Consider the following 12,950-nt stretch of genomic DNA (forward strand, 5'->3'; position numbering starts at 1 on the left):
CAGGCAGACTCTTTACCATCTAAGCCTACAGGGAAGCCTCAACTTCACCACAAAAGGAATAAAACAGCAATATTAAAATATTCTATTCCAAAAGAAGTTTAAAAAAAACTTCTTAAACTTAAAAAAAGTTAAGTTCTTAAAACTATCTTTTTATCAAATGTAAATTATAGCTGCTCTGATAAAATGTTTTTAAGTTCAATAAAGTTGAGGTAAGAAAAATGCTCTTAAATCTGTTGCAGGATTTAAATGCTTTGTAATCATTTGCATTTTCTAAGTACACTGTTAAGAACGTATTTCCCATGACCAGGTTCATCATGTATCTAGTAATCTTGGGAGTATGGAACACAAATTACTGCCTTAGAAAAGACACTGCTTATTACACGTATAAAGCTCAAAGAGCAGCTTTTAGAAAGATGGAAAGTATTAATAAATACACCAGCCATATAGTTGTTTGAGCTTTATTTTTATATGCATACATGTGCCAAAAACACAAAAATTTCAAAGATATGGGGTACAACATATCAAATGAAATCATTTAAAATTATTTTAATGTATACACAAGGAACAGTATAAAGTACAGGTATATGATACATTATATAATTTGTTCTGAGGTTTTGAAAAGCAGTATTTGGGGCTTTGAATTCTGATACTATTATCTATTACATCATTCAAGAAACACATATTTCAAAAGTTTAAATTTTTTAATAATAACTAAATTAACAAATAACTCTAAGACAATCTGATAGATGAGCTGCCTTTGCCAAAATAGTGTTGTTCAATTCTTCTACAGAAAGCAAGGAGGTTGCTGTAGTTTTTCACCTTCTCAGAAAGTTCATCATTGGTCATTTGTGTAGTAAGAATGGTATACAGATGGCCGAACACCAGCGCGTCTAGTTCAGTAGGCCTAAGACAAAAGCAGAAATGAGAGCAACATGAACAGCGTTTAACTTACAAGGCAGAATATACACTATTTTTTTAAAAAACACTTTATTATATTTAAAAGAAAAAACTAACTTAAGAAATAAATCCTACCCCAACCTGATAGAATTTATTCTATTTTACTAGAGTTTCTGTTAAAAATTATGAAAACTTTTGAACCATGATTTGCTAGTTATGTGACTTGCTTTCTTAAATACTGTGTGTGTGCGTGTGTTAGTCACTCAGTTGTGTCCAACTCTTTGCGATCCCATGCACTGTAGCCCACCAGACTCCTCTGTCCATGAAATTCTCCAGGCAAGAACACTGGAGTGGGTTGCCATTCCCTTCTCCAGGAGATCTTCCCAACCCATCGATTTAACCCAGGTCTCCCATATTGTGGGAAGATTCTTTACCGTCTGAGCCACCAGAGAAGCCCAAAGTTGCTCAGTCATGTTCAACTCTTTACAACTCCATAGACTACACAATCCATGGAATTCTCTAGGCCAGAATACTGGAGTGGGTGGCCTTTTCCTTCTCGAGGGGATCTTCCCAACCCAGGGATCAAATCCAGGTCTCCCACACTGCAGGGGGTCCCACAGCTGAGCCACAGGGAAACCCAAGAATAATGGAGTGGGTAGCCTATCCCTTCTCCAGTGGATCTTCCTGACCCAGGAATCAAACTGGGGTCTCCCGCACTGCAGGCAGATTCTTTACCAACTGAGCTATCAGGGAAGCCCTTCTTAAATAGTAGTATCATTTAAATGTGTTAAAATAATACTAGTGTAAATAATCCCATTCATTTTATTAAGTTATTTACTAAACATACAACAGTTCTCCAATGAGCTAGTAACTGTGACAGATGCTAAAGATATAAAAAAGTAAGAAAGCAAGTTTACTTACCCTTTTTAAAATAAATTTAGCTTTCTGAAGGATATACAAGAATGGCTTCAACAAAAATTTTTCTAGGGTTTCCCCCCCCCTTTAATTAAATATTCCTAACAAAAAGATGAAATTTATCTACCTTGCTACCAATGGTCTATATATGGGATATCACAAATTTACATTATATGAAAACAATTACAGTAGACCTGTGAACAACACTGGCTGGAATTGTTGTTAAGGCCCACTTATATGCCAAGTTTTTTTTTTCAATAAATAGATACTACATTACTACACAATCCATGGTTGGTTGAATCAGTTTGTGGATGTGGAGCCACAGACACAAAGGCCTGACTCTAAAGTTATACATGGACTTTCAACTGTAGCAGAGGGTCAGCACCTCGAACCCTCTCATTATACTGCATTAGCACAATACTGGGCTTCCCTGGTGGCTCAGACGGTAAAGAATCTGCCTGCAATGGGGAAGACATGGGTTCAATCCCTGGGTCAGGAAGATTCCCTGGAGGAGGGCATGGCAACCCACTCCAGTATCCTTGCCTGGAGAATCCCCATGGACAGAGGAGCCTGGAGGGCTACAGTCCATGGGGTTGCACAGAGTCAAACACGACTGAGTGACTAAGCACAGCACAATATTACTAAAAGGAGAAAATACATCATTATATGCCATCAGTAATTATTGCTGTCAATCCTACAGTGGTAGTCCTAAATTATAGAGAAAACATGTTAATCCACCTGAAATGTAAAAATATGTTGCAGTAACCTGGTTTGGCAAAACAGACCTTTTTAGTTCAGTTCAGTCGCTCAGTCATGTCTGACTTCTTTGCGACCCAATGGACTGCAGCACACTGGCCCTCCCTGTCCATCACCAACTCCCGGAGTTTACTCAAACTCATGTCCATTGAGTTGGTGATCCCAACCAACCATCTCATCCTCTGTCATCTCATTCTCCTCCCACCTTTGGTCTTTTCCATCTTTCCCAGCATTAGGATCTTTTCAAATGAGTCAATTCTTCACATCAGGTGGCCAAAGTATTGGAGTTTCAGCTTCAGCATCAGTCTTCCAGTGAATATTCAGGACTGATCTTCTTTAGGATGGACTGGTTGGATCTCCTTGCAGTCCAAGGGACTCTCAAGAGTCTTCTCCAACACCACAGTTCAAAAGCATCAATTTTTCAGTGCTCAGCTTTCTTTCTAGTCTAACTCTCACATCCATACATGACTACTGAAAAAATCGTAGCTTTGACTAGACGGACCTTTGCTGGCAAAGTAATATCTCTGCTTTTTAATATGCTGTCTAGGTTGGTCATAACTTTTCTTCCAAGGAGCAAGTGTCTTTTAATATCATGGCTGCAGTTCACCATCTGCAGTGATTTTGGAGCCCCCCAAAATAAAGTCTGTCACTGTCTCCACTGTTTTCCCATCTAATTACCATGAAATGATGGGACCAGATGCCATGATCTTAGTTTTCTGAATGCTGAGTTTTAAGCCAACTTCTTCACTCTCCTCTTTCACTTTCATCAAAAGCCTCTTTAGTTCTTCGTTTTCTGCCATAAGGGTTATGTCATCTGCATATCTGAGGTTACTGATATTTCTCCCAGCAATGGGGTTCTGTCAAATCCTAATTCTGCCACTAACTTACTAGCTATGTAGCCTTGATCGCCACTCATGAACGACCTCTTGTAGTTGCATGGCTTTATATGTCTTCATGTCACTAATTCCTAAATATTTATCTCCAGCCTGAGTCTGTCCCCTGAAGTCCAGAATAATACGTTCAAATATCTCCACATGAATGTTCAATAAGGACCTCAAATCAGCTTGTCTCCTCATCTTCTCAAAATAAAAGTCTATATGCACCTATATGCACCACCTGTTCAAGCCAAAAATGTGAGCTCTGCTTGAGTTTTCTCTTATCCTCACATCTATTAGCAAGCCGGGTGAGACATAACCACCAAAATACATCCTGAATACCACCACTTATCTATTATTATCTCCTCCTCTGAGCCACCATCATCTCACCAAGACCACTGTACTACCTTCCTACTGTATCTCCCTGCTTCTACTTAACTGCTCTGCTACTTTTTAAAAAATATCACCAGCTCATACCACGCCAAGCATAAAACATTCCAATGAATTTCCACTCTACTTACACTAACATGCAAACTCTTTACCCAAAGCATACAAGTCTCAGATGATCTGGCTCTGGCTTACCTCTTCAGCCGTACCTCCTACCATTTTCAACACACAACCATAAATGGCTTTGCTTCTTCCATCTGAACATAAACTAGCCAATTTTAGGGACTTGACCCAACTGGCTCCTCCTTGTTTTTCAGAATACAGCTTAAATGTCACATCTGAAAGTCTCCCCTGACCATGCAAACTAAAGTGGGCATATAGTCACTTACTGTGATGTGATCCTATTTTAATTCTCTATATGGCACTTAAAACTTTCTCGTATTTGTTTTTAATCATCTGTCTCCTTCCACCAGGACACTGTCTACTTGTTTCCTGTTATGTCCCCATTATCTAGAACAACGCCTGGCCCAAAGTAAGTTCTCAATAAGTATGTGTTTAATGAATCAATAAAAAGGTGAAGTACTTTTCATACCACATTATAACTATTTACTTAATGTTTCCCTCTTATACTCTAAGTTCTCTAAAAGTAACAAAGCATATATCTTTATAACCCCAGTTTTTAGTAAGGAAATCTAAGGAACTGAATGGTTATATGCTGAATCAATAACGAAACAAAAAAGAAAGCATCCAAAGCTGTATAGGATGTTTAATTTTTCAATAGTAGTTATTCACATTCTTCCAAAGCCTTCCCTCTTTTGACACATTCATGAACTATTAATCAAAGTCAAATGTGCAATTTATGGCCATGTTTAAGAAGGTAGTCAACAGGATAGTTTTAAAAAAATCACAAGTGTGCTGGGACTTAATAGCACTATGATCTAACATCACAGATTAAGAATTAATAACAAATGAACACCTGAAAAAAACCAAAGATGCAGAAGGTAGATAAATGTAGAGCTGAGGCACTCTATGAGAAGTAATACGAACACCAATCCTTCCAGATGCCTAAACATATTTCTTAAAATGTGTATCTTACCAATTTAGGATTTAGTTTTCTAATCTTAGGATTAACTACCCTCTGTTTCTTGTACTAGAGCCTAAAAGAGATGAATATATTCTGTGACGCAACTTCTAGTAGTAGGGCATCTTTTATCAATAAATGAAGGCTCTGAATGAGCTTGGGTATGAAGTATGTTTAAACCAGAGTGGTCTAGTAGTATCCCTGAAGTGGTCAAAATGTCATCTGTTGCAAATGTAATCTATATAACTCAAAAGGTGCTGAATTATATACAGGTAACAAGCATATAAAAATTGATCTGATGTTTCCTAAAGACAGCAACTTCATGACCAATCACTTTTAGAACATCTAACAGGAAGTAGGATACACTACACTAAATCAAAACACACACATAACTTCCAATGCATATTTTTTGCAATCCTTCAGCAACTACTTACATTAGCTGACTCGACATATGTTATCAATTCCCACAATACTCTTTTTAAAGAGTACACTGTGTATGTGCTGTTACTCTTCTCTATTGTTTCTATTTCTCTTTCCTTTTTATGACTATTGAAATATTGATATTGTTAAAAAATAAACAGAGTACACTGTGGTAGTGGGACACAACCATAGAGCACTGCTATAACTCACAAAACTATATACACATAAAAGTGCCAATTCTACTTTTTGTAAATTATACCACAAACTTGACTTTTAAAAAAAAGCAATAAACTCAGAAAAATGTTTGCAACTCCTATGAGAGATCCAGTATTTCTATTGAATCATGTAATCAAGCCAAGATTTCACGTACCTCCAGCTTTAATTACCTTTTCTATATAATATGGAGAGAAAACATAACATTACTACCCTTCTGCCCACTAAGTAGTTTGTGGATTATAATTTGGATATAAATAGCAACCCCCCTCCTAAGACCTTTAACATCTTTCATAATGTTGCCTTCTCATCTTGTATTATCATTCTTTCTACTTTTCTGTTGGTTATCCACTATTCTTTTTTTTCCAGTTTTACTGAAAAATAATTAACATACATCACTGTATAAGTTTAAAGTTTACAGCATGATAGCTTGATTTACATATATTATAAAATTGCTATCAATAGGTTCCACTAATGAGCATCAGTTACCTACTAGTCTTTCATTTGCATATCAAAATAAAAACAGTAGCATAAAATATGAATGTTTTCCTAACCTTTCCCATTAAAAAATTTTGCACTCATCCTTTTCATTTTCTTCAATTGTTATGGTTCCACATTTCTTTCTTTCTGATACCTTTCATAGTCTAGTTTCGAAAACATTAATTTTGTCTGAGTGTTCTCTAATTTTTCTTTCTAAAAACATTAATTTTGTCTGGGTATTTCCTTATTTTTCTTTCCTGTTATACTATTACTTTGTCATTTCTTCATACTAACAGAAATAATTTACATATCCTTTCTTTATATCAATCACTGATCTTTAGGACTATCACTCAAATTTGTAAATCAAGCTTCTTGCCATTAACTTTGCTATATTTTGCCTTTGGGTATTTTGCCTGTGGGTATTTTTGAGCAATTTCTCCTTAATTTTCTTAGCTGGTGATTTCTTAATTTAAAAAACCTCAATGAAATCCTACTTCCCCCTGAAATTTTTCTTAAGGTTCCCAAGTATAATTTTTGCATTTCCAATCTGTATATGAAGGTATAATTTTCAAATTTTACCATTTACTTAATGGTTAACAGAAGTATTTTTTTCTTTTTCAAATCTAACTCTTTTTCAATTTATCATTCAATTTAATCTAGTTTTAACCAACATCTACTGAGCTTCCTCTAACATTTTATTTGGAAAACACTTAGACCTGCAAGGAGCTCCTAAATGCTTTACAGCAGTGTAACTCTTACTATCCTGATTACATTTCTAAAAACTACTTTTTTTCTACTTCTTCTTCCTCTTTATTAAAAAGTAAAAGGAAAATATCACTTTAAGAAAACTTTTAGGTTTTTATTTCAAATCCACTCACCAGGTGAAAGGGAACAAATGACTCAGTCTTTGTATAAGTGTCTTAACAGGTATCACATCAGCAAGGTTGTGTGTATACAACAGATAGCACAGATTTTGACTTTCATTTTAGAAATATGAATTTCCCTGGTGGCTCAGATGGTAAAGAATCTGCCTGCAATGCAGGAGACCCCTGCATTGCAGGGTTCAATCTCTGGGTTGGGAGGATCTCCTGGAGAAGGGCATGGCAACCCATTCCAGTTTTCTTGCCTGGAGAATCGCCATGGACAAAGGGGCCTGCCGGGCTACAGTCCATGGGGTCCAAAGAGTTGGACACGACTGAGAGACTAAGCACACAGCAACACTATGTATCATGAAGGATAAAAAGGCCAACAATCATGAGTATCTACTTTGTATTATTTCTAATTTGTTTTCAAATTCACTATCCTTTTTCCTTTCCACCATTGAGCTTCTTTGTCTCCTTTTCCCAATTACTATTCTTGCTGCAGGGCTTCCCTGGTAGCTCCATGGTAAAGAATCCGTCTGCAATGCATGAGACGCAGGTTCAATCCCTGGGTCAGGAAGATCCCCTGGAGAAGGAAATGGCAACCCACTCCAATATTCCTGCCTGGAGAATCCCATGAACCAGAGGAGCCTGATGGGCTACAGTCCATGGGGTCGCAAAAGAGTCAGATACAATCTAGCACTAAACAGCAACACCAAATTCTCGCAAGATCTCCCTCAACTCTCTTTCTCTTTCTTCTCAAGAGTGACTGAGTTTCTTTCATGAGGCCTCTCAACATGTCCAGTACGTAAGCTAGAAGAAAAGCTGATTCTAATTTTAGAGGGTAAGCAGAGGATTCACAGGGAAATAAATTTTAATATTATTAAACAATTGTGTAAAATTAAATTAAACCAATTCTATACTTCAAAAATAAAAATGTTTAAGTCTCATATAAGATAAAATTATTTCAAAAACCTAAATCTTAATACCAGTTACACAGTTTCTCAGTTACAAATCTTATTTTTACACCTATTCTAAACTTTGAATTTTCAATTACAAGTTTAAAAATAATTACACCCTAGTAAAGTAACGCTCAAAATTCTCCAGGCCAGGATTCAACATTATACAAACTGTGAACTTCCAGATGTTCAAGCTGGATTAATAAAATACACCCTTTTTGAGCTTTTCAGCTCCTATGAATTCCTGTATCAGAGAGAAAAGGAACTACATAATAGTAACATTTTGATACATTTCTTTTGTATTAGAGACTAAACAACTAGAATCAGTATAGCAAACATCACTAGAAATAAGAACATATAGAAGCTTCACCTACCAGGATTTCACGGTTTGAACACTATGACATTTTCTGCTTCAAAGATCAACAGACTCCAATTTTATTTGAATATCAATTGTATAGCATATACATTAATATAACTTAAATATTTCCAAGCTATCATCATTGTCATTTTTGCTACAAATATTAATATCTCTACCAAAAGATGTTTGATATAGCTACAGATGAATGCCTATAAAGATATAATAAATAATAGCAAATAAATCTTTTTAAAAATTATCAATCTAAAAGTCAAGGGATTTTTATTAAAGCTAAAAAAAGATTCGATTCCAAGCAAACCACTGAGGTTAAAATGCTTATTGAAACCCATCTTAAACTAGATCACAGGATAACTGATTCTGATATAGTAAAATAGTAACTTTTAAAAAAAAAGGAAAAATTCATTCTTTGCCAACATTAGATATTATTTTCCAAATTACAAGAAATTCTATCTTAATGAAACATGAAATACTCAATTCACATATATACATACATATTTTAAATCTATATCCTTCACAATCATTTCTATGCTTTACAAATATTTTCATTAAATTTTAAAAAGAGAAGTTTCTAATAATGTTTGTCCATCCAACAATATTTTTTACTGTTTAGTTTTATTCACTTTTCTAGTCCTCGGGGAATTATCCTATACAGACAATGGCTACACTTCATGTTTTAATAGTACTTTGCAAGCTCAGAATTTTAAGATATCATAGTTCCATACAAAGCACCTTGATGTGTTTCTAGTAGAACCTCTATACCATTCTATAATGACAGGTTTACACGTCTGCTTTCAGGAGAAAATTCTTAACGGCTAGCACCACATTTAAAAAATCTTAGTCTCCCAGAAGCTAGTTCTGTGCCTGATACTCAAGAAATTAAATGTTTAATGAATGCAAAAATAAATTTTAATGTAACTGTTTTCATAAATATTTCTTGATAAAACAATTCTCTATGACAAAATGATATTACATATATGATAAAATAACAATATAGAAAAGAAACTAACTAAAAAGAATAAAATCCTTACTGTTTATTGAAGAAATATGGCTGTGTTCCCAGTCTTTGAGAAAGAGCTTGACAGCACTGGTCTACATCTTCTAAGACCTAACACAAGCAACAGACCCCAAAGAAAAACATTTAAATTAGCAAGCAATAAAATGTGTCTAAAACTTCATTTGTAACATAGCTTATAATAAATTTAGGTAAAGAGACCACATAGAGAGCATAAGTAATACTTTCTATATAAGAAATAGGAAAATTTGAGAACAAATTTCCTTTCGTAAGGATTATGATCAAGAAAGTTTTTATCTCAATACTCTACTCCCTATAAAAGTTTTCCTGAATCCGTATAATCAAATGATTTCACATATATTAAAAAATCTGCTTCATAAAGATGACACTACTCATCTACCATGAATAAGAAGCATTTGAGTTGTTTTCCACTAGTGGAAACGTTTTATTTCCTCTGTTCCTTTCAATTACCCAATCCTCCTCATGGCCAGTGGCACAAATCAATGGTTGGCTTGCTAGGACTAGGGGGATCCTTGAAAGAGAGACATTAATAAGCTTAATGATACTCAAACTCATATTTTTATAATTTTTCTACTTCAGTAAATTTAAGACCAAAGAAAAGTGGGCATTTTAAGCACTGCATTTAACAGGGTTTTGTTTTTTTTAAAGCCCTGATGCTGCAGATCTATATTTACTGGCATAAAAAATGCTCACAGTGTATTGTTGAATGGAAAAAAAATTAGGTTAGAGAGTGGCAAGTATAATATGATTCCACTTTTTAAAAATGTTATTAAGAGACATCTAGAAGAATGTTCTTCACATAGTTAACAGTGGCAATTTCTAGGTGGTAGGATCCAAAGCAATTTTTACTGCCTTTTTGAAGTCTTCTGTATTACATAATTTGTCTTACAATAAGCATGTGTGATTTTTACAAAACAATACACTACTTCCTATCAGACAAAATAAGAACAAATGTTTTGTTAATTTTATTATGTTGGGATTTTTTTTAAGGATTATGAACTTAAAAAATTCTTTTTCTTTATGCATTAAAGTTGAGGGTTTTATCATCTTCAACCTGAACTGACCTGGTCCAGAGTCTTGTTACCCCATCCAATAGCTTTCATCTTACGTTTGACTTCCCACTGTTTCTGATAGGCCAAAATATGATTCAGAGGCCAAGGGTAAGGAGATCCATACCTAGCATGAGTGATCTAAAGCAAAAAGATTATGTTAAAATTGCGGTCCTAAAAATATTTTCACAAATAGATTTCTAAAGGAAATATATTTTCAGAGAAACACAAACATAGCTTGCAATCTTAAAATTAAAATTTTAAACGATTCCCTTTAAAAATATATAAACTTTTATGTACTTTGCAACCAGTTATATCAAACAACACATAGCTTCCCTAAAATGTATGTGCAAGCAAAATTAAAGTTAAGTGAAAAACTATATCACTAATGGTACAAACCACAATGTTTCATTTATGAGCAGGGACTTATGATTCTGAGCAAAAGTGTTTTTTCATTAAATTTTAATTAAGATAAATGCTGCAGAACCACTCACCTCTCCTACAGTAGCATCATCACACCACTGAAGATACAGCTAGGAAAAAAAAAAAAGTCACCAAAACTTTAGACTATCAAAGAGAAAATGGATAAAGTAAGTTATTTCTTGCCAGAGTAATTTTTATAAACCAATATCATAGAAGTCATATATGTGAGCATTTCCCCCCACCCCTTGGCTAATGTTCTACATAGAATTATTAAGCTTAATGATAGTACCTAAAAAATATTTTTTATTCATAAAATATATCTCTAAATGCCATTAGAGTATTTTATGGATATTATTTAAGAAAACTTCACAAGACCAAAATAAAATGATCACTCCTGTTTACAAAAAGAAAAAACTAGAAATGAAAAAACAGGCAACTTATTCAAACATAATGACCAAATAATCTGGGTAACCATACTAGCCCTAGAGTTTACTTGACTATTTTCTTTTATTTCAGTAACTTTAAAATAAGCCATAAGAAAGATAGTCTTTTATGAGAGAAAAAGCATATTTTCAAGGCCTATTATCTTGTTATACCTCTGCAGTCAACAGCATATTGTTGACTAATTCCATGTAGGCTTTCATTTCTGCTTTCTGGACTTCATCCAGCCCATCACTAAGAGAATGGCCCTAAAGGGAATTTAAAAAAATTTTAAAGAGCATCATATTAAACATACAAAAACTTTCAGTTATCTTACTACCAAGTAATAAACATCAATGTTTTACTGCAGATGTCCAAAGGATTAGTTTTCAAAATGCCCCTAAAACATGATTATTTTATGTGAAAATTATGAAAAAATAATACTTTGCTATGACTACAAAATATTAATAAGAAGTATTTACTTGTCATTATAAAAATGTATCATTCAAGAGATAAAATTTATTATTTCACCAAAAAAGAAAACAAGGATGGTCAGTAAACTGTTTTTTTAAGACACTAAACCTTAGTAATAAAATAAATTCTAAAAGATTGACATGTGTTACTTATAAAGTAGTCAAAGATTTTTTTTAAGTGTTATTAGTAAAGGATAGGGAAATAGACACTAATTTTTAAATTCTAATATACTACAGTAATGAGTAGACTTATAAAATAGTATAAACTTTAGTTCAATCTGATGATGTTATAAAATTTTTAAAATGTATACCCTGTAACACTGTAATATCACTCTTAGGAATTTATGCTAAGGAGATAATTTAACAAGTGTACAAAGGTGTATATAAAAGAATACTTATCTTGGCACTCAATAACAGCAAAAAGTTGCCAACAACTTAAACTGAAAACTGATGTCGCTCAGTCGTGTCCGACTCTTTGCGATGCCATGGACTGTAGCCTACCAGGCTCCTCAGTCCATGGAATTGTCCAGGCAGGAGTACTGGAGTGGGTTGCCATTGCCTTCTCCAGGGGATCTTCCCAACCCAGGGATCAAACCCTGGTCTCCTGCACTGCAGGCAGACACTTTACCGTCTGAGCCACAAACAATTTAAATGTCCATCAATAAAGAATTAAGTAAAAAAATTCTAATACAAAAGATGCTTTTGAATTGTGGTGTTGGAGAAGACTCTTCAGAGTTCCTTGGACGGGAAGGAGATCCAACCAGTCCATCCTAAAGGAAATCAGTCCTAAATAGTCATTGGAAAGACTGATGCTGAAGCTGAAACTCCAATACTTTGGCCACCTGATGCGAAGAACTGACTCACTGGAAAAGAACCTGATGTTGGGAAAGATTGAAGGCAGAAGAAAAAGGGGACGACAGAGGATGAGATGGTTGGATGGCATCACCGACTCAATGGACATAGGTTTGAGTAGACTCTGGGAGTTGGTGATGGACAGGGAAGCCTGGCGTGCTACAGTCCATGGGGTTGCAAAGAGTCAGACACGACCGAGGGACTGAACTGAACTGAATACAAAAGAATACTATACAACAATTTAAAAGGATAATACATATCTATAGTCATTAACATGGAAGAATTTCTAAACATAATGATGATCTATATAATGATGATCTTAAAAGGCAGGTTTCAAAATAATACTAATAGTATTACCTATATTTTTCTACATATGCAAAAAAAATTCTAGATGGATGTCCCCCAAAATGTTAATAGAGGTTGTTCTTTGATAACTATTAAAATCTACACTGAATAACGGGTAAAGGAGTACATTCAACTT

The 12,950-nt window shown here is 34.5% G+C and overlaps 1 protein-coding gene across 3 annotated transcripts in view; it reads right to left on the reverse strand.

Moving 5' to 3' along the window:
* Positions 1-442: 442 nt before the first annotated feature.
* The window catches only part of MTX2 (metaxin 2), a 75,643-nt gene continuing 63,135 nt past the window's right edge, over positions 443-12,950 (reverse strand). For 2 of the 3 annotated variants that reach the window (XM_027557042.1, XM_027557041.1), the window contains 5 exons: positions 11,321-11,413; positions 10,796-10,834; positions 10,317-10,442; positions 9,248-9,324; positions 527-904 (listed from right to left, as the gene is read on the reverse strand). In XM_027557042.1, coding sequence (XP_027412843.1) covers positions 730-904; positions 9,248-9,324; positions 10,317-10,442; positions 10,796-10,834; positions 11,321-11,413 — 510 coding nt within the window. In that variant the 3' untranslated portion in view covers positions 527-729. Of the gene's footprint in view, positions 905-9,247; positions 9,325-10,316; positions 10,443-10,795; positions 10,835-11,320; positions 11,414-12,950 lie in introns of all 3 variants that reach the window. The other variant, XM_027557040.1, reaches the window with a different exon arrangement.

The sequence above is a fragment of the Bos indicus x Bos taurus genome, chromosome 2 (assembly GCF_003369695.1).
Source record: "Bos indicus x Bos taurus breed Angus x Brahman F1 hybrid chromosome 2, Bos_hybrid_MaternalHap_v2.0, whole genome shotgun sequence".
NCBI classification, from domain to species: domain Eukaryota; kingdom Metazoa; phylum Chordata; class Mammalia; order Artiodactyla; family Bovidae; genus Bos; species Bos indicus x Bos taurus.